This window comes from Rattus norvegicus, chromosome 7 (assembly GCF_036323735.1).
Source record: "Rattus norvegicus strain BN/NHsdMcwi chromosome 7, GRCr8, whole genome shotgun sequence".
Taxonomy (NCBI): domain Eukaryota; kingdom Metazoa; phylum Chordata; class Mammalia; order Rodentia; family Muridae; genus Rattus; species Rattus norvegicus.
This window is the reverse complement of record NC_086025.1, coordinates 51,845,847-51,873,592: the sequence shown is the minus strand read 5'-3', so window position 1 is coordinate 51,873,592 and position 27,746 is coordinate 51,845,847. Positions and strand designations below refer to the sequence as shown.

Here is a 27,746-nt window from a genome sequence, read left to right as displayed (position 1 = left end):
TACATTCATCCTGGGACAGTTACTCAGGCTTTAGGCTAACTTTCTTTGTCCTGGCCCTCACTCTTCATATACATGGAGGGAGGTCACCTTTTATTAAGTCTGGTAACTTCCTTATATGAAAGAAATTAACTTAATTTAAACTCTTAAAGGTTTTCATAAAGGTTGAAATATTTATTCACAGCCACCAGCATAGATTATCAACAAAGAACCAGAACTGATGTTTAAATGAAAAACTAAAAACCAAAAGGTCGTAAGCAAGGCCTTTGCTCTTTGGGTGCCCCTCGACAATGACCTTAACCTTGTATCTTATCTTAGAATTTTATGATGCATAATATTAATACAAATGGAAAATTAAAATTATTTAATAAAATGTTTTTAAGAAAACATTATTCTATGAAATGTCACATTTTAATGAAAGTGACAGATGTATCATACCTCTGTATGGCTTATAGACACATACATCTTATTGACATAATGGTAGTTCTTTGTATTTCTAGGAGTCTTTCTTCATATATATATATATATATATATACATATATATCAATAAGATCAGTGTGTATGGATGTGTGTGTTCACTCACGTGTGTGTGTCATCTATTAGACATATATAGGTATAACACATTTATTACTTTCATTAAAATGTGGCATTTCATAGACTGATTTCTTAAAAATATTTTATTAAATACATATATATATAAATATACATATAGTCATACATATACTTTCATATATATGGAGCCAGTTTCCCAAAGTGTGTATGTATGATATATATGATATGTGTGTACATATGTATATATATGATTATTTTCTGCTGTGTGTGTGTATATATGATTAGATTCTGGCTTCCATGATTAACTACAGAACAACAGTCTCATGGGAAGAGAAGGGCATTTAGAGGATGATGTTTTGTGGGTCACAAGAGGTTTAACTCTGATGTAGGTCTTTGTAGTGAAAACCTCTCAGAGAAACATACAACTGAAGCCATTAATACTTGCTTTGGGAACAATTTGATAATTGTCCTAGCAACAATTTCACATTTAAATTTAATACCTCACTGAGTCCAAACCAAAGAATGGCAGACGCATTTAGAAGTGTGGTTCAGGAGGGAAAGCCTTCATTGGAATGTTTAGTGATCCTTTAATGTTTCTCACTTCCTCTAACAGTCCCCCTCGTTCTTTAAATGATTGTTTCTGATCCGATGCCGAGTTAAGGGGGAAAGTACTTTGTCACTATCATCTGTCAACTGTTCCATCACATCTGTCTTTCTAGGCCCAAAGTGTCATCATTTTAAAAATTTTACTGACGTCAGCACTTAGTATCCTTCGGGCTAAGTCTTCTGAAAGCTGTCACATTAGAATTGGACACATTATAAGACCTAATCGCCTGTTGTCCTCACCTCCTCTGAGTCTGCCACATGCAATTAGAACACAAAAACATTTACTTAAAATGTAAAGTGAAAAATTAGGACATGTATCATATATACATGTATACAATAAATAGAATGAACAATATTAATATTTACAAATTATAATATCTATTGCCTTATCCTTTATTTTTACAAGGTTTTCTATTGATGTATTTATAAGGTATTTATTGGCTATAAATACATCCTTTCTTTGGAACTAATAATTGATTTTAATCTTTCACTTAACTTATCTATGTGAACATGTTTTTCTTTCTGTTTCATTAAAATGTGCTTGACAACACTGTATATTATCATAATTTCCAAAGAGCATTCAGGCTTAGCATCCACATTTAGAAATTATAATTATTGTGGAAAGTCCTCTAATTTTAAAAATAATGATTTACCTGTAAACTTTATTAAGCAAGTTTTTGTGTCCGATGGTAGCTGAAAAGCAAATAGAAGTGATCTCAAAATTAATAGTGCACAGTTCTATTAATCGTATAGTATGACGGTGGTGTTCAATATATTTATAGTTTATTTTCTGAAAAAAATTAGCAAAAGAGAGGGGGAGGACATGCCATAGGAACAGGTTTCTGCTTAGAAGGAGCTCATTCTCTCCCGTGATAGATAAAGCTAGCTTAATTAGGCTTGGACCAGGGGCAGCAGTGGCTCTGTACCAGAATGTAAGGCAGAAGGATGAGATTCCAAGTGGCACACACAGGATGCTGCCTAGTTTAATAAGTATACTAGTTTTCACTCACAAGCCTTTGTAATCTATTATTCCCATAATTCCTTGATAAATGGAAGTTTATGCATAAGTGGTCAGCTCATTTTGGCTTTGATAATTCTGCCTTTATTCATGGTAAAAGTCATTAAGGCAGAGCCAAATATTTTGTGATTCCTTTTGACAGTTCCTTCATTACTGTTATGATCTCTGCTTTGTTTTCTTTTGTGCTGAGGCATGCAGATTTGCGGAATGGAGTTTACTCTGTTTACTAAGCTTTGCTTAAGCGACTGTGTGGTGTGCCCACCAGTGGTCTACTGAAGCAGAGGACACGATTTCCACTGAACCAGTGCATGTGAAGATTAGGGTTTTCTCTCATTTATTCACATGGCATCTTGATAGTAGAACAACAAACACCAGGAAAGATGGTTGACAGATATGCTAGGTTTAGCTTTCTTCCTTTTCAATATAATATTTTTATTTATTATTTGGGATTTCCACACAATGTACCCTGGTTACACTCAAGTTCTCTCAAGTCTACCCACTACCCTTGTGACCTTCCTACCTATCCTCTACCCCCAAAAAGAAAAAAATAAAAAGGAAGAAAGACCACAAGTGTAATTTGTATTACCTGTATTCTCCCTGAAACATGGTCAACTCCCTGGGCTCAGCCTCTTAAAGAAAACTGTTTAATAAATATACTACTCCTCATTCACAAGCTTTTGCAATGTATTGTTTCCATAATTCCTTTATAAATGGAAGTTTATGCATAAGTAGTCAGCTCATTTTGGTTTTGATAATTCTGCTTTTGTTCATGGTACAAATGATTAAGTTGGAGCCAAACATCTTATAATTCTTTTGACAGTTTCTTCCCCACTCGCACCTCTTACCAGAAGCCATCAAATGGGGAGAGCTATATTTCAGCTTCTTTATCACAAATTTATAATAGTTCTCTTCGATGGCTTCCTATATAGGCTGTGATTTTGGGTGAATGGTGTGGGGAGGTGTAGAGACAGGTAATATCACCAAATCACCAAAAATAAAAGCTTAAGTTTCTTATATAAACAGTAAAGGGGGAAATAGACTTGAGTTGCTTAGTCAGCTTTCTTTTCTCACTGTTTCATTATTTACCTGGGACCTTAAAAGGGGCAATTTTTAAAAAAATTATCTAAGTGAGGAGCACTGGGAGTCACATAAATAACATGTAGAACAGGTTGGAAGGTGTGTGTTTACCATGAAAACTCAGAACAATGAAGCCGGAAGTCGTGAGGCTCACGTATCTTAGGAGGTGCTGTGGAGCTGTTTCAGCATCTTGACACATTAGGCAGATGGGCCAATCAGAGCCCCTGGAATCAGGAAAATGGAACAGATGTGAATGTCAGTGCAAGGAGGATAACGGAAACAAAGGCTGCCATGAATAGCTGGAGATGATGGCAGCAGGGAGAAAAAGCCAGGACTTACAGTGGGTGATACATCGGATGAGTCGACATTCTGATCCCTTTTAAACTATTCAAATGCTACAGCGTGCCGAATTGTAATGGTGATGTCATGCATAAAAATGTATTGAGCTGCCTTCAGGTCTTGTTAGGTTGCAATTTGCAGGCTAAGTTCAGCCGAGTGCCGCGGATCAGAACGGAGACAAATTGCCAAGCCTTCAGTAGAGAACAATACAAATGATAAAAAGATCGTGGAAATATGAACCGGGAGAGAGCTTGTGAGACCTGGAAATTTCACACCTAAAGGAGAAAAATAAGAAGGACCAGTTTTTTTTTTAATTTTTATATATTAAAACCATAAGACAGAAGTAGTTTCTCTCATTTGTTTGTAAGTTGGTAAGAAGTAGAAGTTCACTGAGTGAAGTACGGAGCGTTCTCTGCTACTGCAGATTAATTTCTACTTGACAATCTGTGCTGGGTGCAGTGGACTCCGTGCATTGGCCACATGGGGATCAGAACTGTTTTCAGTAATAGATTTAAGCTGAAATTACATGTGTGCCCACAGTATTTTTTCAAATAGCATTAGAGGGCACAACGAAGCTTTAATTGCATTTGGAGTGTGATGATGGTTAGTTAACATTGGATTGTTGGAGTACACAGTCCATATAATGTAAGCCAATCTAATAAATCCCCTCTCTAATACATATTCCCCTGATGTCTGTTTTCCTGTAGAGGACACCGAGTAATACATAGATTAACTTTGTATGAAAGATTTACTCAACAGATAATAGTGCCCTTTTCTAACATGTAAACCAGAAACTGACATCTTAACTCTACTTTAAAAAAATACTTTAAAATGGGGCTGGGGAATTAGCTCAGTCAATGGAGAACTTTTCTGGCACATGGATTCTATTCATTGAATCTTTATGTGTGATAGCATCTTTCTGTAATCCCAGTACTGGAGAAGAAAAGACCATGATTCTTTGGAAATTACTGGCCAATGAACCTGTCCTATATGGTGAGCTCTGGCTAAGTAAGAGGCTTTGTCTCAAAAACCAAGGTGGGCAGTTCCTGAATAACACCACCTCATGTTATCCTCTGGCTTCCACAGACTCACAGACACACAGACACACAGACACACACACACACACACACACAGACACACACACACATATATATACACATATGCACACATATGCACATATACACAAAGCACACATATATACACATACACATGCACACACACATATACACACATGTGTATCTATATGTGCATGCACAAATGTACTCTCACTCACAAAATCATACACTTTCGAAAGACAAAGTTTATTGAACTGAAATGATTTTAAAAATCCCTTTGAAACCAGAAAAAAAATTTAGAGGCTCCTCTCTGATATTTTGTGAGTTTAATCAGAAACTTCACTACTCCTGTAATTATTCATAATGTCACTAATATGTTACTAATATTGGTCATCAATCAACAGTTACCTTACTTTTAATCCTTGTTACATTTGAGACTACCAGGTTTTATGTAAAATTTTACTTTTAATTTTGCCCAAGGAAAATGCAGGTAGGTCCTGTAGAAGTTTTGCAGCTTGCCAAGATGACCAGTAGAAGGACGGGGCTCTCTGATCCTTTCAGCCTGATTCCTTCTTCTACTATATTTGGTTCATTGTACATTGAGTTGCCATATATAATTTTTCAAGACTGGTTTAAAATATTGAAAACCTAAAAGCAGTTAATGCATGTTAAGTGCTGCCCGCAGAAGCAGATATACATAACTGGATGAAGAACTGGTGGCTCTAAGCTTCAACAGGCAGTATCCAGAGCTGAGCACCCCAGTTTACCAGGTACCACATCAGTATTTATGGCTAAGTGGGTAGAGTGTGGTCTAATGGTCTGCATTTATAAGAAGATCCCAAGTAACGGTAGTGCAGTTGCTCTGGGGACACACTTCTGGAACTGCTGATGTAAGCAAAGAGAATTCCCCAGAGTAAAGGACATTTGTGATCAAACCGAGGCTGCTCAACTAGAAACCCTTGACAAAGCCCTTACCTTCCTTGTCAGACAAGTGGCAGTCATCTCTCTGATCAACTGCTCCGGCTGCAAGAGCTCAGTAAGAGAGGGTCTATCTACCCTCAGACACGTAAACCTCAGATGAAGTAAAGACAAACAAAACAACAAAACATGACAAAAACAGTCCCTCTTGTAGTGTGCCTCTGTGTGATGATTAATGTGAATTTTAAGTAGTGAAATCAGAGATAGTAACATTTATTAGATGTGTTCAGTGTTAAGCCCACATTACATAAGTTTGGGATTTTCAAAAGGTAATAGAGAAAAAATATTATCAAAGTTATTTTAAATTAGGAATGAGAGAACATTTATTCTTTTCCCCTTCTTTAAGAAAACACTGCCAATCTAGGTCTCTAAGTAAATATTATCTTTCCTTTCTTCTTTATGATAATTAGATGCCACACGGACCCCCATTGGTCATACCTTGTTACTTCTTATACTACAGACATAGAAACTCATTGCATTTATCTCTGTATGTCACCTTTGTCCATCATTTCTTGACTTTTATTAGAATATAAATATGGGAGGACAAAGGACTCTTTGTATCATGCCTTAAATAAATTGATTGGAAAATATTTGGGGGCTGGAGAGGTTGATCAGTGGTTAAGAGCATTGACCTTCCAGAGGGCCCAAGAACAATACTGAAAACCCACACGACAGCTCACAAAATCTGGCACCCATATATAGACGTGCAGGCAGACCATCCATGCACATAAAATAAGGATATGTTTTAAAAACCTGTATATTATCAACCTCTAAAACCAGGACTTAGTTTAACTTAACAGTCTATGAGATTTGGGAATTTCCGGTCCTGTTCCTTTAGAACATATCATAGATTGTACCAAACATTACATTCATGGATTCTCCAGTCAGAACTGCTTAGCCAGGAAAGTGTTAGCTTAACCACATAACTGTTTTACAGAGGAGTGAATAGAACGGGGAATTTAGATATAGAATGATAAGCACCTGGCTGGCCCAATCACCAGAGAATTGAGTTAAGGAATTACATTTTGCCCCTTGTTTTACTCTGAATAAATGTGAACTTTAGACAAACTCAAGCAGCTTCTTAAGAAAGGAGGTTTCCCAAAGCCTCAGTGGTTTTGTCAAATCTTCATACCTGCTATGTGAATATAAACCATATGCGTTTCCTTCTCTAGCTCAGTTATGGTACAATTTGGTCATTTGATACAAGGGCAGGTGCTGATACGTTCAGGAAGTGTATTTTGAGCAGTTCCTATTTGCTGGGTACACTTGGAATGTAGTAGTTTTCATCGGTTTGATGATAGACTCTCTCACTTGGCTTGAATTGACAGTGCATGGTCCTAGGTTATAAACCATAAAGTCTAGTGGAGTGACATCTTAGCTACTTTTCAACTGCTACAACCAAGCAATATGAACAAGGCATATTAATTTGGTGCCCACAATTTCAGAAGGTCTGTTTCCATGGACATCTTGGTGGAGAGCACAGAAGCAAGCAAGCAGGCATAGCATTAGGGTAGTAGCTGAAAGCTTACATCATTCATATATATATATATATATATATATATATATATATATATAATAGTTTCTTCTTTAAGGAATTTCTTTATTTCCATTTCAAATGTTTTTCCCTTTCCTGGTTTCCTGTCCATATGCCCCCTATCCCCTCCTATAAGGGTGTTCTCTCTCCACAACCCCCCACCTGCCTCCCCACCCTGGCATTCCCCTACACTGTGGGGTGCAGCCTTGGCAGGACCAAGGGCTTCTCCTCCCACTGATGCCCAACAAGGCCATCCTCTGCTACACATGCTGGAGCCATGGGTCTGTCCATGTGTAGTCTGGGTAGTGGTTTAGTCCCTAGGAGCTCTTGTTGGTTGGTATTGTTGTTCTTAGGGGGTTGCAATCCCATTCAACTTTTTCAATCCTTTCTCTAACTCCTCCAATGGGGACCCCGTTCTCAGTTCTGGTTTGCTACTAGCATTCGAGAGTTTACATCTTAATCCATATATATGAACCAGAGATAGTTAAACAGAAAGGGGATGGCCTTTGGAAGCTGCAGAACCCACTTCTAGTGACATACCTCTTTCAACAAGGCCAATCCTCCTTCTCAAAAATTTCTGCCAATCATGGACAAAGTATTAAAATACATGAGCCTATGAGGGTCATTATCATTCAAACCACTACAGGTAGAGACCAAATTTCAAAAACAGTCAGATAACTGAAATCAAAGCTCAAGCAAGTGTCACCAATGAGAAATCTGTCACCTGTGAGAGTCAAGACATTATTGTATAGGAATGAAATTATTGTATGTATTGATTATATCAAAATAAATTTTAAATTGTGCTGAAAGGAAGTTGTGGAATGAAGGAGGTAAAGTTTTCTGAGCATTACTGAGGAAGAGAGAGTGACCAACTCTAATGCCTGTAATTCTTAATAGAAGAAATTCAGAAAATATCATCTAAATAATTCTACAAGCTCCTGCTCTGTGCTGATATGTCTTCTAAAATATGCCTAGGATGGCATGCAACAATTTCTATCAACAAACATTTAAATAATTTCAAAGACTTAACTCACAGTGAACTGTTGAAATGCATTTCAAAATGTGGTCTTTTCTTACACTCCAAATGCAACCAGTGGACTCTAAAAAAGCAATTTTAATTGTGCTTATAATTAGATATTTAACAATATGATTGCTATCTCTTTGGCATAATATTTTTATATTTTAGAAATTGTATCAAATCAATTTTGATCATAATCAGGCTCCTACTCCAACTAGACCAATCCCACCTCTGCACATTCTCTCCCAACTTCACACATTCTTTATTTTCTCTTCTTTTTCCTTTTTTGTTTCAAGACAAGGTTTCTCTGTAATGCTGGTCTTCCTTGAACTCTCGTTGTAGACCTGGCTGGCCTTGAACTCCCAGATTTCTGCCTGTCTCTGACTCCTGAGTGCTGGGGTTAAAGGTATGTGCCACCATGCCCAACTTTACTCTTTAAATAACCCTCAGATTCAACTTGTTACTCTTGTTTATTAATTCACGGGAGGTCATTCTCTGGAGGTAGAAAACCTAGCATGGGCCTTACCACTAAAGAGAATCGATGTTTTTTTTTTCCCCTGCAGAAGTCACAACCGGCTGTTAATAGCTCCATAGTTAGTGATGTGGATTCATGTGCCATTTCCTTTTTCATGCCAGAATGTAGAGTTCACGTGCAGGCAGCCATAGCTGCTGTGAGTTCATGATAGAAATATTCGTGTCATGTCCACTTGACACTGTTTCATTCTCTTAGGTCGTCCTAGACATCAGGTTCTTAAAAAAATATTTCTGCCTCTTTAGGTTTTCTTCCCCCATGTCTCTCTGTCTCTGTCTCTCTGTCTCTCTGTGTGTGTGTGTGTGTGTGTGTGTGTGTGTGTGTGTGTGTGTGCGCGAGCGCGCGCATGTGCACTAGATGTTTTGTTTGTGCCTGAATATTTCCTGGCACTTAGTCTCCGGACTTTCACCAGCTGTGAATGTGTTAAGCACTGTCTACTATGTACACCACCCAAATAAGCTTCTCTGATGAGGTTTAAGATATGCACTAACTTATATGTATAGAGATACAAAATTAGAGGGTAATTTTCTACTATATTATTTAGAAAAATAATGTCCCTGGGGTTATAAGCTTCCCAACTATGGGTTCATGACCAGATTAATAGTAACACGTAAGTGTATCCTCCCATAGATCAAGTCTTAAAGACAATCAGAATGTGGGAAGTCACCCCTTAACATTTATGTCACCACTGCAGTCATGAGAATACCCCATTCCAGTCATAACTGTAGTTCACAGTATTCATATCTCAATAAGACTGTGGGTGACTTTCTCCCACAGCTTCCTGTACAAAATTCCCAATACTAAAGTTATCTAGAAGGGAGACAGCTTCCAGGCTATCTTGATTTCCCCAGTCCTATGACCAAAGTATATGATGTTTTCAACAATAGGGTCTTGCCATCAAGTATTGGTGAGCAACCCAGAGCAATGGGAATGATCTGTACTGTTCTGAAAATATTTAGGACACATCTAACCAACAACTTGATAGATATGTTGGCACCGGGTACAGAGTAGTCACAGACTCTATGTCGTTCTTCCTTTTCTCCAGGTCTTAATTCTAATATAATGCCTCTCAGAATCTATGTGCTGTTCTGTGATACTCTTCTGTAATGTTTGTGCCTTTATCTGTGTGTGTGTATGTGTGTTTATGTTTGTATTACATGCACACACTCATGTAGTTATTTGAATACATACAAACATTTTTTAAATAATAAGAATACAAAATAGAAAGTGATTCTTTGAAGCAATGTGAAAAGATTTTTTTCATGATAGACCCAATTTTTATGCCAAATATCATTATAATCAGTGATCAAAATGTCATTATCTGTTAACATGGACTTTCCTTTGTGATTTGTGAATAAAAATAATTTAAGAGCCTAAAATCATATCTCACAGATATCATCACCAATATTTAAAATTCTCTTGACATCACAGTGTCATGCCCTATTGGAAGTTAAAGCATAGGTGAGAATTATTTTCTCTCCAGGCGGTAGAAGTAATAGAATCACTTTTATAAAAGGAAAATGTAGTATTTTGGAACTTGGTTCAAGTGACGTAATTCACAGGTTCCCTTACTGCTTAGGTATGAATATATCACTTTCGAATGATTGTTTAGGAGAAACTGCTTTAATGAGAAATTAAAATCATTGTCTAAACAGAAAGCACACATAGCAGAGAGATGATCCAGAGCAGGAACTGAGAGATAACAACACAAAGTAGTTGTGCTTAACCATGGTGTGAATGTGGCTCTTAAAACTTAGTGTTCACTCAGCTCTTAATTTAGCTTCATTTCTCCTCCTCTGTTCATGTGTCTCATTACTTTTCATGTTATACATTTGTTTCATGGAAAACCAAAAGCCTTTCCTAATTATAAGGACGAAACTACAACTTAGGTAGACACATATAAAAGAGCTATCTAAAAACTGACATCCTAATATTATGTATATGGATGTCCTCGGGAACCTTATATGATTCTTAATTTTGTCTTTGTTCACTACCCTTTGAAACTTATAACTATTTGTGGTCTAATTTATATTACGTGATACACAGCTCATGTATTAATTTTAAATTTTCTATAATTTTCTTATTTGCATTTAAGTATTTTACTTAGAATACTAATTTACTAACTAGCCAATAGTGTTTTATACTTCCAAATATATCTTTGTACTTCCTAATGACCTCAATACTTTTATTCTTCAACCACAATTACAGCATATTAAAAAATATTGCTTCAGTTATTTCTAAGGGGTTAGAAAGAATGATACTTTATGAGTGGTACTATTCTCATTGAGTTATGTTCAATATCTTAAAACTGAGCTCTATTTTAGTCGTTCATATTTTCTCATGAGTGCAGTAGATCAATATCCTATATGAAGCCTTATCTGGTCATTCTTGGCTTTATACCTTGTATATTATGGAGCACACCTCATAGAGAGCTGTGTGCATGCTTCTGCCTCATTTAGCCTGGGTATGATAATCGCACTTGAAACATGACTCTTTGCAGAGGTATTGATTCAAGTTGAAATAATGTTGATAACACATTGAGGAACACACAGGCTTCTTTGGGATGCATATCAAAAACACATTCCATTAACATTCCCCAGACTGAAACATCTTTTTTCTTCCCCATGAGTTATATGATCAATGAAAATCAAAAGGATGATTTCTCTTCTTTTTTCCTTCATCTTTCTGTTCTGGAATTTGCTATCTCAGTGGCTAGGTATGCTGGGAAAGATTGCATGCAAAATGGAAACCCATTACCTTAGAATTCGGGTGGGATGGCAGATCCACTGCACGTTCACTCCATGGCAGATCAATATCATCAAAAGCATGTGCTGTATTGATGCCTCACTATCAATTCTTTCATTTTTTAAGGCTAAGAATCACAATTATTATTATCATACTTCATCCTGCTTTGTGACATCCCTGTATCATAGGGCCTGGTTTGAGTAATGAGAATATAATTAATATAAGATTTAATTTTCAACTATATTTCTAAAATCAACCATTTTTGAATGTTTTTCATAGTTATACCTATCTACCCAGGAGTAACTAAAACTACTACAATTTTTGATTAAGATATAAAATATATTCTGAGTCTCTACCTTGTCCTAGGCATGATGCTAGAAAGGCACCAGAGATCCAATGGTGAAGAGGATAATGTGGTTCTAATCTTACCACAAAATGACAACATCTTCACCACCCGCCACATACTTAATGTCTGATTTTTATGGGAAGGCAATACAAATGGAAGGTAAAGAAATAATCAGAGGCAGTGTTGGTGAGGGTGTCTGCATTGCAGATTTTTAGCTGATCCCCCATCCCCAGTAAAGAGTCATGTTAGTGAGTTTAAGAAGAAAATGTTAACTGTAAACAATGATGGGCGTACAAAAAAGTTTTCCTCATCAACATCCTTCCTCAAGATTAGTATCTTGGATCTTGCTAAATGTTTAGCTGAATGAGCAGAATCAACGGACATAAGAACATCCTTTAAAAGTTTTGCAAGATTTTGTTTTCTCCCCAGTTAATCTGCTTGTTTGTGTTTTATTTGCTGAGTGAGCAGAAGTCTTATTTAACTAATTATGCATCGTCATCAGAGTCTAAGGGAACTGTGTTCCAAGATCAGAGTATATTACCGAAGGAGTACTTTGTAGCAGCTACATAGGTAGAAGAGAAATAATGCACAGAACCAGTAAGGATGCTGCTGTGACTTCTTTTAGTTAGTCTGTCAGTCTTTGCTAGTTACCAATAATCACTATCAGAAAGCACACTTGTAGACACACAAAACTTCATAAAAGAGAGATTTGTAAGCCTCCTTTTCCATCTCTGGGCTCACACTGAAATGTCACCTGACCTTCTGAGGTGGAAAATTTAATAAACTTAATAATGTATTAGTAAATTTATAATTGACTAAAATTTCTGTCTGTCATGTGACATTCGAATGACTGACCTAGTTGAAGATCTAACTAATATGGTTGCATTTTTTATTAAATTTATGTATTTATGGAAAGTTTTCTTTGTTTTTTTTCTCCATCTTTATTAAATTGGGTATTTCTTATTTACATTTCAAATGTTATTCCCTTTCCCAGTTTCCAGGCCAACATCCTCCTAACCCAACCCCTCCCCTTCTCATGGGTGTTCCCCTCCCCATCCTCCCTCCATTACTGCCCTCCCCCCAACAATCCCCTTCACTGGGGGTCCAGCCTTGGCAGGGCTAAGGGTTTCCCCTTCCTCTGGTGCTCTTACTAGGCTATTCATTGCTACCTATGAGGTCAGAGTCCAGGGTTAGTCCATGTATAGTCTTTAGGTAGTGGCTTAGTCCCTGGAAGCTCTGGTTGCTTGGCATTGTTGTTCATATGGGGTCTCAAGCCCCTTCAAGCTCTTCCAGTTCTTTCTCTGATTCCTTCAACGGGGGTCCTATTCTCAGTTCAGTGGTTTGCTGCTGGCATTCGCCTCTGTATTTGCTGTATTCTGGCTGTGTCTCTCAGGAGAGATCTACATCCGGCTCCTGTCGGTCTGCACCTCTTTGCTTCATCCATCTTATCTAGTTTGGTGGCTGTATATGTATGGGCCACATGTGGGGCAGGCTCTGAAGTGGTGTTCCTTCAGTCTCTGTTCTAAACTTTGCCACGCTATCCCCTCCTAAGGGTATTCTTGTTCCCCTTTTAGAGAGGGAGTGAAGCATCCGCATTTTGATCATCTGTCTTGAGTTTCATGTGTTCTGTGCATCTAGGGTAATTCAAGCATTTGGGCTAATAGCCACTTATCAGTGAGTGCATACCATGTGTGTTTTTCTGTAATTGGGTTACCTCACTCAGGATGATATTTTCCAGTTCCATCCATTTGCTTATGAATTTCATAAAGTCATTGTTTTTGATAGCTGAATAGTATTCCATTGTGTAGATTTACCACATTTTCTGTATCCATTCCTCTGTTGAAGGGCATCTGGGTTCTTTCCAGCTTCTGGATATTCTAAATTAGGCTGCTATGAACATAGTGGAGCTTGTGTCTTTGTTATATGTTGGAGCATCTTTTGGGTATATGTGCAAAAGAGGTATAGCTGGGTCCTCAGGTAGTGCAATGTCCAATTTTCTGAGGAACCTCCAGAGTGATTTCCAGAATGGTTGTATCAGTCTGCAATCCCACCAACAATGGAGGAGTGTTCCTCTTTCTCCACATCCTTGCCAGCATCTGCTGTCGCCGGAGTTTTTGATCTTAGCCATTCTGACTGGCGTGAGGTGGAATTTCCCTTATGACTAAAGATGTTGAACATTTCTTTAGGTGCTTCTCAGCCATTCGATATTCCTCAGCTGTGAATTCTTTGTTTAGCTCTGAACTCCATTTTTAATAGGGTTATTTGTCTCCTTGCAGTTTTTTAATCTACTTAAGAGGACAGTGGGGATATCAATAGGATTTATTACTATTTTAAAGTTCCTATTTCTATTCATTTTCTTATAGTCACTTTTAAAACTTTTGTCTGAATGTGTTAATTACCAGTTTTCCTTTATAAGTAAGATGTAGAAATAAGTATTCATATGTTTCTTAACATTTTGAGCTTTTTCTTGACATTTAACTTTTAAAAGCTACATTACTAACCATGTATCAAGGCAAATACTCAATACAATTTCTTCAAGGTATTTTAATTTTTATAGAACCATGCTTTCTGAAGGTGGCTTGATTTAATTTATTTTTCTTTATACTGTAATTGGTTTTTCTCCATATCTGCCAATAGTAATTTTCTTATTGTGCTAGTATTATTTGCTCAGTATTACACTGATGTCAGGCACAATACTATTATCTTCATGTCATTTATCAAAAATTTGCCTATTGATTAATTACAGGCCAGTTTTATTTCAACAGCCTGTTAATCACAGAACAAGTGCAAAAGGATTATAGACCTACACGGATAACTGAGACAGCTATCCTGATGAACCTTATAATGGGAGTTATCATTGTTTACCTGGTGAAACCTGAGCAGCCAATTCAAATACGTGTAGTTAGTTTGGTAAACATCTTAGTCAAAGCAAATGGATTGTACTTACAGGTGCAGATACAGGACCATTGTCAGGACTGTTGACCATAATAACGATTTCTTACACACTGTACCAAAACAGTACAAGGACCTCTGCGATTGCTAAGAATAGTTCTTCAGCAACGCAACTCTTCTTAACATTTCATCTTGTAAATATGGCTTACAATTGATTGAACATACATGATTTACTGTATGAAAATAATTCAAATCAGCCTCTCAATACAGTATAACATTTTTAACATCCCTCTCATGACCAAATTAGATATGAATATTAAAACTCTTTAAAGGATATCTTAAAATAGGGCAAAGGAAAAAAATAATAATACCTTCTAGCTCCCTGCTAATAATGGAGAAATTAAAAGCATGCACACATATTGCCAGGGTTGAATGAAAAGTGACCTCTAAAAATGACTCTAAATTCCAAATCTTATTTATAAGTATAGTCTTATTAGTAACGAGGTCTTTTCTAAGATGATAGCGTTAAAGGTCTCAAGATGACATAATCCTGACTTGGAAAGACCCTCACCCAATGAAGAGCATTCTTACAAGGTGGAATAGAAGGCACAAGACAGGAATTGAATTGTGTAAAGGCAGAGACAGAGAGTGCAGTGACTCTACACTGAAGGGATATGGGCTTTGGTGCACCAACAAAGCAGGAAACATAGGATAGTTTTACCCTTAAAATGTCCAGAAAGATCCAACCATTCTGTTTCAGACTTCAACCACCAAGCTTACATGAAAAGCTTCATGTTGGTTATCACAGTAAAACCCCTGGGAAACTTTTGCACATACCCTCAGCTTCTATTCTATCATTAAAAGTTGGTATAAATTCAGCATGTTCTTATGTTTTTCTTTTATTTTGGTAGTATGCATAGTAGATATTCTCAATCAAACTTTTGACTTTATCTTCCTTACAATGTTCTTGGGTATGCAGAACAAAATAGAAAGGCTGTCTTTCATATCACTCACATAGGTCAGACAGTTATTCAGAACTGCCAGCCGTCATATTATATTTCAAGTCTAGATTTAAAAAAAAGACAAGAGCCCTCAAATAGTATAAAGAAAATAATCTATATAAATTTCTATAAAGCTAAATGGCAAATATTGGTTAGTGTTATTTAACTTTTAAGTATGAACACCCTTTTTCTCCCAAAATGTGCATCATTGGCACAGGGTGTCCTCACATGCTTATTGCTTCAAGAGGATGAAAAGCTGTAACTGGTCTAGGACAAGGACATTGATGAATACATATTTGCATTACAAATATTTCAGCTACTCCACAAAACAATGAACTTGTATGTTTTCCTCCATTATAGCATTCCAAAGCAAATTCTGCTTTTAAACATACTTTGCAGTATTTTTTTATATCGGATATTTTATTTATTTACATTTCAAATGCTATCCCCTTTCCTGGGTACCTCTCCCAAATTCCCTATCCTCTTCCCCCTCCCCTGCTTCTATGAAGGTGCTCCCTCACCCACCCACCCACCCACTCCTGCCTCCTCACCCTGGCATTCCTCTACACTGGGGCATCAAGCCTTCACAGGGCCAAGACCCTTTCTTCCCATTGATGCCCAACAATGCCATGTTCTGCTACATATGTGGCTGGAGCGATGGCTCCCTCCATCTGTATTCTTTGGTTGGTGGTTTAGATGCCGGTCTCCTATTTTTTTGAAAGGATACAAATCATTTGGTTTGTTAACTACATATTTTATGACTATTTTTAATGAGTATAATTTATTAGATATAGTGAAATAAAGTACATGTCTTTGAATACATACATATGTGAGATTTAACAGACATTTGCAGATTTTTCAAAGTGAAAAGATAATGGGAAGGTTTAATATATGTATGTATAAGAGATTTAATGCACATATATAATATACATATATATATATAAATATGTATGTATTTGTCTGTAATACAACTTCAGTTTTAGCAGATAATTTCAGATTTAATATGTATAAGAATTATTTTGTAACTTCCAAAAGTACACCACTTTATTGTGTACTACATATATCAGCTGATGTCTGAAAATTTTACATGGTAAAACACATGCACATACTATGGCACAGTTATGTGCGCGTGCACATACACACACACACACACACACACACACACACACAGAGGCATGCACAAATACTTGCCTTTTATTTTCCAAGGTAAGATGTGTTTTGGAAAAAAGACATTTCAGGTGAGGAAACAGACATTAGTCATTCCTTTTTTCTTGGGATAGCTTTGTTGTTATGCCAAGAAATTAACTTACGACAGTTGGTTCTGCCCAGGCTGGAGAATCCTCTGGTTAACCTCAGTGGCATTGGCATGGATTAATGGTATAAAGAGAAACTGCATTTGTTCTGATCACTCCCCTTTACAGGGGCTGTACTTTGATGGAAATAATAGATCTGTATCATTTTCCAGCCTTTGTATGAATACGAAACATAATGGTTACTGCTATAAATTATTTCTAGGTAACAAATGCCATTTGGTGAGGGGGAGCTGAATATATTGCTAAGGGTCTTGAAGATGCCCATACCTAGGTCATGATTTGAGCAGCAGTGCTTGTGTACTTGCTAATGGAATGGAAGCTTCTCATCATTCATCTACCATCTGAACAGTTAAGCTAGATTACTGACCCCTAATTATTGTGATTCAGACAGCATCATTAATATTTTTGGTATGTGTATACTTGGTATTAGCAAAAAACAGAGTTAGAGTGCCTTGGCCAGAAATGAGTGAAGAAGAATCCACACACTCACCTGGGATGGGCAAATGAGAGAAGATTTGTGGATCACAGGCTGATGATGCTCAGGAAACACGTTGTCTTGTTTTTAACCCAAGTATTTATAAATAGGGCAATTTATCAGCCCCCTCACAATTGCAGCTGCAACGGTGTACATCTTAGATTTCAAATCAGGCTGTGTTCTTACACTATTCATATCAGCAGCCTGATGGTTCCTGTTTTGTGAATCATCACAGATTTCTATATTCTCCACTTTTGTCATGGAGCATTCGTGGCCTGCACTGGAAGAGAGTGATTCCACGGCATGACAAGAAGGTCCTCGGAGCACTAAATGGGAACAATTCTGCCTTTGACCTTAGCTTTCCAGGGGATGAACTTAAGTCTCATGGAGGACAATCAGAATCTGAAAATGTTCTAATTACTTGTCCTTTACTATGCTGTCTTTTCATTTGTCCTTGACATCCTTGTTTGTGACACTGATGAGTACTTTGGCAGGCAGTTAAGGCCACTATAGTCTTTCTGCCTTTGCTTTGATGCTTATGTGCGCATGTGTGCATGTGTGTGTGTGTGTGTTTGTGTGTCTGCATGTGTGTCTGTCTGTGTGTGTATGCATTATTCTATCAAAAGATTCTCTGTGTGTGTGTGTGTGAGTGTGTGTGTGTGTGTGTTTGTGTGTCTGTGTGTGTATGCATTATTCTATCAAAAGATTCTCTGTGTGTGTGTATGTGAGTGTGTGTGTGTGTGTGTGTGTGTGTGTGCGCGCCTTACCCATCGCATTTTATAAAATGGCCATATATTTAGCTTTCATCACCCTTCTCCCTGGTAGTAGGAAAAAAATCCCTCCATTATATCTGGAACATAAACATTTAAAATAATTTCATATGCTTTATTTGAACTTAAAGTGAAAGTCCTTTACAAAGTAAAATTCTCCTCAATCTTTAAATCCTCTTAAAAGAAATGTAGTTATATCAAAATATGGTTAGTCTCTGAAGAGTTAACATCTCGCCACCAGCCATAGTTCCTTTTCTTTTGATCTAGGAAGAGCAGCTCATATACCACAGCAGATGTGCAGAATAAAAATCCCAAGAGTATCGAACTGAATCGGCTCAGAACACGTTCTGAACTTCTACCCACATTTGCTTTTATCACCAATAGCTTCCACACAAATTGTTTTCTAGGTAGAGGGGCATTGAAGGGTGTTTTTGAATGGGTTTGTCTTTTTTCTGAGACTTTAGTATTCCTTTTGTTACACTTGGTCTTCACTAGAATTAAGCATAGCCTGTGCATAAGAGAGAACTTTCTAGGGCAGCGTCTTCCTCAATATGATGTGAAAGTGCTTTCCTAATGGACTTGCTACCTAATGCTCTTCACACTATCACTGGCTGCACATTTCATACAGGATTTTGTCCCTCTGCTGGGGCCATTATAGAAATGCTTAAATCTAGCACTCTTCTTGGATGTCGAAGCTATTATAGGAATTCCCGGGGTCATCATAATTGATTAACAAGTGCCAGAAACTTAGCTCTCTCATTATAAAAATGTGTTTTATGGGACTGATGTAAACTTGAATTTTTATAAAAATAAATTATTCAGTTTTATTTTGATTGTTTAAAAGTACTTATGCCTGCATTATACATCCCATTTATCACTTAAGAAAGATAGGAACATTAGCTGATTATTACCTTCTTCTAAAACTTGAGGCTAGGGTTGTACCCATGCTGGTAAAATGCTTGCAGTGCAAGTGCAAGAAATGGAGTTGGAGCCTCAGCACTGAGGTACAAAACCAGACTGATAGTCAGTTCTTGTTATGTAGTGCTAGAGACATGGATGAAGGAGATCCCACACAGTCTGACCTAGTTGGTGAGTAACAGTTCTTCAAAAGGAGAACAACAGTGAGGAAGGTTGTCCTTTGGTCTACACATGTATGTATAGGGACACACACACTCACACACACACACACACCACAAAACAAAACCACAAACATTAGAAGTAAAGGGTACTGCATTGTGCACACTACAGAGGTAAAGGCCATGTATGCACGGGGCATTGGATGGAGATCAACCCACTTATCAGTTGCAACAGCCCTGTCAGAACTTAGTACTCCCATTTCCCAGATGAATGACTTGACAACTAGCACAAAGCCATAATTTCTTTCTAAATATCTTTTAAGTTGTATTCAAGAAGGTGTTCTTGGGAGTCAGTCAGGAGGTCGAAGAATTGGGACAGAGGGAGAGAGAGAACAGACGCTCTACACAAGGTCAACCTGTGTAAAAAACAGGTTGGTTTTTTTCCCCAGCTTGGTGTTTTAATTTCTACTGGTCCTAGCAAACAAAAGGGAGCAAACACATTTTAAAGCATACAATTTGGTGCATTGGCAATAAGGCCTCAACCAAAGCTGTTCATTCTTAGAGGAGATACCCAGTCTTTCAAATGAGTGAGCTCCATGGTCGTTAATTAAAATTAATTAAACGGTGGGCCCCACTCCTTATTGATGGCATGTGAAACTCCACTGAGAGGCAGTGCTGTTCTCATAGAGGCTCCTGTGAGCAATATTTCTCCTTGTCTTTGAAAATAATTAAACCCACATTTCAATGTTAATATGATCACTAATGAAAAGATTCTTGTACTAACAGAGCAAGAAGGGACTTTAGAACCTTGGACTTTAGCCCTGTCCAATTAGGATGAAAAACGAAGCTCACAGCATTGACCTTGACTCACCCTGACCAGAAACAAACTGCTGGCCAAATTAGTTCTAGGGAAGCTACTTGAAAACAGATGAATATTTTTATTAATTATAAAATATATTTTGAAAGTAGTGTTTTTTTCATCCAATCAATGTAATTTTTCTATGGAAGATGTTTTAAGTTTTAACAGTATATCATTAGTATCATGTATGAATATTCAATGGAAGTTTTATGTATGTGTTTTACTCTAATAATAACAAGCTTGTCTTTGCAAATGTAATTAAGTGTTTGATGGTTTCCCACATAACAGCAAAACTATTTAATTACTAAACTTGAAGTCATAATTTAGCAAAAAGACTCCTACTTATGATACTTGGACCTTGAAGAACATTTTAATATTCTTCTCTTTATCCCTTCAGTCGTTTCCCCTATGAATAAATATATTGCATTATTTAATTAAAATTATATTAAATGTATTCCCTGACAATATCATACATAACACATTCTGATTAGTCTCATCCTCACACTTCTGTTCCCCACCCGTATAACACACATTCCTCCCTCCAAAGCCTTTCCCACGCTCACCACTTATGTCTGTTCTGTTTCAAGGTCACTGAGTTGAACCAGGGCAGCATGCATGAAAAGGAGTTTTGTAACACTGAGGTCTTGTGGTCTCACCAAGAGTACACTGTTGAAAACAGTAACTTCTACTCACCGGGGGCCAATAATTTGCCCAGTAGAGGAAGGGTCTTATGAGTCTTTCTGAATATGATCTTTGGCGATTTTCTTGTTTATTTGTTTGGACATCTTCATTATAATTAATTGGTTAAATAATCAGATTACTGTGACTCGATCTCAGTTCAGTACCTTTATGTTCTGAATCTTTGGGTTCTCCCTAAATTATCTATAGGAAATTCTTAACTTCAAAAATGACTGTGTTAGGAGGTAAGGTATGGCCTTGGAGAATTAATTAGATCACAAAGCAGAGACCTCACAGTGTAATCTTATTTAGAAAGAGCTCAGAGAGCTCTGTAGCCCCATTCTGCCAGAGCAAGATAAAGGAGAAAGCTTCATTCCCTGTCCTTGAGAAAGGATCTTACCTGAAATTAACATTATTGCTGTGCTGAAGACAAACATCAGTCTTCGGATTTGTAAGAAGGATCTCTCTTTGTAATAAGCCCCATGGTCTATAGTTACAGTGGCTCCAACATCCTAACCCTACCATCACTAGTTTTTTTTTTACTCCACTTTAAACAAAACACCAGGGAGAAATGCCCTTTTCTTTCTTTTACTTAATTTTAAACATCTACCTCCAAAGCATTTCATCTTCAAGCCCTTGCCTTTAGCAGGATAAAAAGTTAAATGTGTCTCTGAAACATGAAAATAAACGGTCCCATACCGATATACTGGATCTCCATGCATTCAAAACTTACTACGCAGATGAACTCTGTCATAATCCTCCTTAAAATGAGAATGGGATGAAAAGCATAACAGGAGTCACCCGAACTGGGGAGTCCTTTCTGTGATGTTACCACTCTAAGAGAGATAAAAGCACTTCGTCCATTGTGGATAGCATCTTTCCATCTTTCATGCCAGTGAAGGGGCAAGGCTCGCTCAATGTCAGTGCTTGTGTATAATACGTAAAGAAGTGAAACACAGCTTTCTTTCCAGCCGATGAAACCCTATTAAAAGATTTACTTCCAAGGCAGCAGTTAAAATGAAATGACCATGGGGATATTCACATCTTCATAAACAATTTTCATGTTCACTAGGAAGGGGCCCTTGATCCCTGTAATCCTGATGTGCAGTGTCTCACAGGACTCATTTGTACCATTCATAACTATGGGTTCTGTGGGTTTCTTAGCTAATGCTTTACAAACAAATGAGCTTTTTCATTTATTCCTAATGACTTTGGTTTATACAAAGAGATCTTAAACTGTCCCCAGAGCAATCATTTTGTGAAAATGTTATTAGAACATCTTTACAAATTTAGAAACAAAGGGGGGGCTTTCATTAACCATGGAAGTCATTGGGAATTGAGGGCCCCTGGCATATCCAGTTCTTACCGATCGTTTTTATTTTCAGTAATGAGTAAAAATGATCTTGTGAACTATACATTGATTCTTTGTCTCATGAAGGGCTATGGAAGCGAGGAACTGATGAGGTGGAAGATTTGCTAGGAGAAAAAAATCAGCATTCTTGGGCCAATCAGCTCTGCCTTATTTCTTGGAGGAGACACACAATAACATCTCCTGATGTCTTCTAATTGAGACAATCCCTCCCTGAGACTCGGGGATTTGTTCCCAAGACTGAAGATAATTTTTCATGCTTTAGATTATCTACTCAAATACTCGCGTGTTTCATTTTCTTCCTCATCAAGTTTGATACATGTACTATGTACACAGGGACGGACAGCTTGCCACAGAACTGAGAGTAGACATGCAGTCTTTTGCAAAGCAAATCCACGTGATGCTGCACTATCTGGATCTTTTACAGCTGCGGATTTCCGTGTAGAACCTCCTCACATTCTATGTAGCTTTCCTTTCAAAGGGAGCCTAGAACACTTAAGCTCTATGTCTTCAGCACATTGATCCTTGTATCTAAACTTTTATTGCTGGGTTTATTTTCAAGGTTTCTTTCCATTGTTCCGTGTGCGGCGATTTTGCTCTACGGTAGATCCTTAGATCACTGATAATTATGTCCTTTTCAGACCGAGGCCTGGTGGGGTGGGGGTGGGGAGTGGGGACATCTTCTTGGGGAATGGGAGCGGTGGAGGATGGAGTAGGGCATAGAATGGGAAACAATGGGAGGAGCGAGGCAGGGGTGGGGTGGGTGGGGGGAAGGGCATGAAGTCTGGACTGTAAAAAAGGATTAAAGAATAAAAATAAATTTTAAAAAAGGGCTGTGTTTCATGACAATGCTAGTAAGCATAATATTTTTGTTAGAAACTTAGTCTTGCTAACACCCTAACATCTTCCAGTATTTCTGAAAGATGATGGCATTCTAATCACTGCTTAAAATGTAAAATTCCAAAGGATATTAGAGGTGACATCCATGTCCAGATAAACTCTCAGAGAATTACATGTTGGTCATGCTGGCATGAAAAATCTCTCAGCAGTTAGGCTCAGGAACACACAATGGTGCACTTTTAAAAGATGCGCTGCTCGTGGAGTGATCTGCTTCACTAGTCTTGGAGTTCTGACTGAGCTGACAGAGATTAGCCACCTGAGAGGTCAGAGACAGCTTTGTACTGGAAGGCACAGAGGATCTTTCAGACCACAGATAGTAGGGATTCCAACTCTTAACTTCCTTTTGGGAGAAGCATTAACCTGTCCACAACGCTCAGTCTCTCCAGGTGTGCTCCCTATGAGAGCATCTGGCTTTCCAGATATGGACTCCTGATGAATCCGGTGTGATTAAGACACCTAGTGGAGAATGGAGAAGTGGGTTAGACACTTAGATGACACAGCTTCTCTCCAACTGAGCAGAGCATAAGCAGACAAAGCCACAGCTGTCTGAGAAGGAACTAGTTGGTAGAGGTCTTCCACAATCCAGCTAGGCAGGTTTGTATAGGTCTTCTCTTGTACCAAGCTTCTCCTGCACTTGGAGAAATGGAGTGATGTGCAGAAATCCACACAGGTAATAAAGGCAGAAAATGAAGAAACAAGAAGACACATCTAGAATCCCCTCCTAATAAAATAGATTTGACTGTTTACTTGTTAATGCAAAAATTGCCGTTGTAAGTATGTTCATTCAAGCTAAGATAAAATAAAAGGTAAGAATTTCAATAAAGACTAAAATAGTTAAAAGTACCAGCAGGGCATGGAAATGAACAGATGAGCTAAAATCCACACGCGGTTTCACCAGCAGATAGAAGCAAGCATAAGTGTCATCAAATCAATGACAGATCACTCCAAATTATTATTATAAAGGAGCAACCTCTATGAAAAAAGATTACTTAATTTTCAGAACGCTATCAAGAAGGTGAACATAAACATTGCACAAATGCATGGGCAAAAGACAGAGAAGAAAGACCAGAAAGCTGTCTGGAAGATACATGTAGGTCCAAGAAGTCTAAGAATACAAGATACAATGATTCCCAAGAAATTTACACAAGGATACATTGTAACCATTGGTGTCACTCATCTCTGAGATATCAGGGTTGAGGGGACACACACACACACACACACACACACACACACTTACACACACACACACACACACAGTTTGTAAGTAGCCCTTATCAGCCCAGAGTCCCTTCTGCTATAAAACATAGTTGATGACACAGATGTGATGCAGACAAAATTAATAATTCAGACACAGATTAAAAAAAGAATAGCTCAGAACATGCCATTCCACAAAATGCTATATTTTTTGTCCTCTGATGCCTCCTTCGAAAGTCTGTAAGATGTGGTCATGGTCAGAGCATGTTGTCATTTCTGTAGCTTAACTGATATAACCAGTACTTTTTTTCTAGATGATAAATGAAGCAGCCTTGGCTAATGGTTGTAGAATTCATGGAATTTCTCAGGAATATAATTTAATGTCTATGCTTTTTTTCCCTCTTTTTTGTACTTTTATACATGGAATTCTTTTTCTATTGGTTATTTTATTTATTTATAAGTAAATGCTATCCCCTTTCCCAGTTTCCCCTCCACAAACTCTCTATCCCATCCCCCCTCCCTGCAGCTTCTATGAGGAATTCTTAACATGTATGCTGTTTATGTAGCTGTGGAAGTGCTAAGTCATTGGGCTTTGGGCTCATCTTCTCTGATTTGTCAGGTTAAGTGATTTCTCTTGGAAAGTGAACCGTTAGCAGTGTATCTGCCATTTGATGAGATTGTGGTTTCCGTGGCAATGCTAGAGTTTTTCAGGTTTGCTCTCATAGTTCTCCATGTTGGCTAAGGTCATACAGGAGTTCACGGTTGGCTTCTCTGCACCACAGCATTTTTAGGGAAAGACGCAGCCATTTTTATAAGTGCCAATTTATTGACAATACCTGTGTGATCTTAGATTATGGCTCTCAAGAGCGCATCTTTTCTCTAAAACATACTAACACTTAACTCATTAGTGAATTTCAGTACACAGTGTGGCAAGCTGGTCATAAACAGAACTGGAAGCTATCTGTGTCACCAACTCTTGACAAGGGAAGACTCTTGTTGATAGTTTTGATGCGGGATGCAGGATGAGGAAAAGATGAAGAGTAGATGAGAATAAAGTTCAATGAGTTAGGGTTTCCATAGCTACATAACCAGCATCCTTACTAAGATATGTATAAAAGTACCAAAAATAGAGAAAAAATAAACATAGATGTTAAACTGTATTCCCTTCACAGAGAGTTGTGAAGCTCTCTGATGCTGTGGGACTGTATCTCTCTCCTCCTTTACCCCTTCCTCTGCCTTATAACAGATGAATAAATGTTTGCCTGCTAACACTGCTGAGGGAAATGGTTGCTACTCTGCATCAGGTCTTCCTGGCCACTGAGAATGAGTCTGGTTTTCTCAGACTTGCTTCTGCTTCCCATACTAGTTACAATAAAAGTTCTGGATCTTTAAAAAAACGTTGTTCCTTCATGCGACTTAGAGAGGGCAAGCTGTATAGTCTCATTCAAATTATTAATGGGAAATGGAACTAATAGACTAATGAATATTGCAAAAGAGAGATACACACTTTTCAACTTTTAAAAAAGTCTTTTGAATATTTCTCAATACAATTATTTTTAAAGAGCCCAGAAATGTGGTAGAGTGTGGAGTACCACTGTGCGAAAGTTGAGTTACAAATTTATAATTCATGAATTGCCAAGCTTGACTAAATTCATGCAAATTTTTCTCACTCTAAATTTTATTTTGGAGCCATAGCAATAGTTTGCTCTTCTTTTGTCATAACTATATAAACATAGAGGAAAAGTTCTTTGTTAGTTGTGTCTTATAGCTTATCATTAAATTTATGATCCTCTGTATTTTTAATGTTTGAAGAAATTACTTATAGATAATAATATAATAAAAAATTAAGGGTGGCTAGCTAGTTCAGTTGGTTAGAATGTAGAAATCACAACACCAAGGTCATGGATTTAATCCCCTCTACTGGCTCAATGAAAGTCTCTCCAGACTGGATAGATAGCTCAGTAGTTAAATGTACTTACTGTGATTTGACTTTGATTCAATTTCAGAAAAGCAGCTCAGCTTACACGACCTGTAATTCTAGTTCCAGGTAATCTGAAACCCTCTTCTAACCTCTCCAGGCTCTTGCACAAACTGGATCCAGTTACAGGCAGGCCCCTACACTTACACATTACTTTTCTTAATAGAATATTTTAAAGTAAAACAAATGTCTTTTATTCAAATAAACTTGTCATTCTTTATATTTGTTTTCATTCCCTGAGTGTATATATTATGAAAGCACTGTTTCTGATAGGAATTATATTAATACCATTGAAAATATAAAGGATTTTATTTTGGGTTCCATGACAATGTTTGTTTTTAGTGCATTTAGGGATTTTTATGAATATAAACAAAAGATAAATTCAAAAATTTTTGGAATAAAATACATTATTTTCTAGTCACTATTATGTTTGAAAATTATTGCTGTATACTATTATGATCTTTTAGGAGAAATACAATTGGCAAATCATATTTTTAATAGCTGGCTCTAGGAAAGCAACATTGTTCTTTATTTTCAAACCATAAAGCTTTTGATTAACAGAAAACCACCATGGGTTGCTTCTCTAGAATACCACTGAATGTTAGAGACATCGTCTACTGCACAGGAGTGTCCCTGCTGGATGAGGATGTCTGGGAATTCATCTGGATGAAATTCCACTCCACCACTGCAGTTTCTGAGAAAAAGATATTGCTGGAGGCGCTAACTTGCAGTGATGACAGGAATTTACTAAGTAGGTGAGTCCATTAAATTACCCAAGTTATTTTTGTAATGAACATATCATCGACAGTCAAACTGCTCCAGAGTTATTTTGTTTTCTTGAATATATGGTCCTGGGAAATTGGTTAACATAAAACAAAACTTTCTGAAGATAAGGAAACCTACCTATATAGTGACACAACTAAAGTAACTTGACTTGAAAGATAACACTGTTTATGACTATCTTTTTATTAAGTTTTATATGTGTGTAAGAAAATATTTCATTATAAAAACAAACATTTAGTATGAAGAATATGAGAGCAGAGTTGTGTCAACAAGTAAGATTTGTGATCTTTTCCATCCCACAGATATTCTTGGAGTTTAATTAATATTCATTCATGAAAAATGCTATGAATTTAATTTCTATTTTCTAAACAGAAATTATTCTGTAATTGCTCACTGGGAAAGTTTTAACTAATGTATTTTTGAAGAACAACACTAAATTGTAATTTTTTAAAAAAAATAAGTTTTCAGGCTAAATATTTGCCCACACTTTTATTCTCATAGGCTTCTGAATCTGTCTCTGAATTCTGAGGTGGTGTTGGATCAAGATGCAATTGATGTAATAATCCACGTAGCCAGAAATCCACATGGCCGAGACCTTGCCTGGAAGTTTTTCAGAGATAAATGGAAAATACTAAATACCAGGTAGAGAAAATAATCTATT

General features: G+C 37.3%; 1 protein-coding gene across 2 annotated transcripts in view; it reads left to right on the top strand.

Annotated features, from left to right (window-relative positions):
- Trhde (thyrotropin-releasing hormone degrading enzyme) overlaps positions 1-27,746 on the top strand; it is a 407,371-nt gene that overhangs the window by 363,251 nt on the left and 16,374 nt on the right. For both annotated transcript variants that reach the window (XM_039079684.2, NM_001108991.2), the window contains 2 exons: positions 26,890-27,057; positions 27,587-27,727. In XM_039079684.2, coding sequence (XP_038935612.1) covers positions 26,890-27,057; positions 27,587-27,727 — 309 coding nt within the window. The remainder of the gene's footprint in view (positions 1-26,889; positions 27,058-27,586; positions 27,728-27,746) is intronic.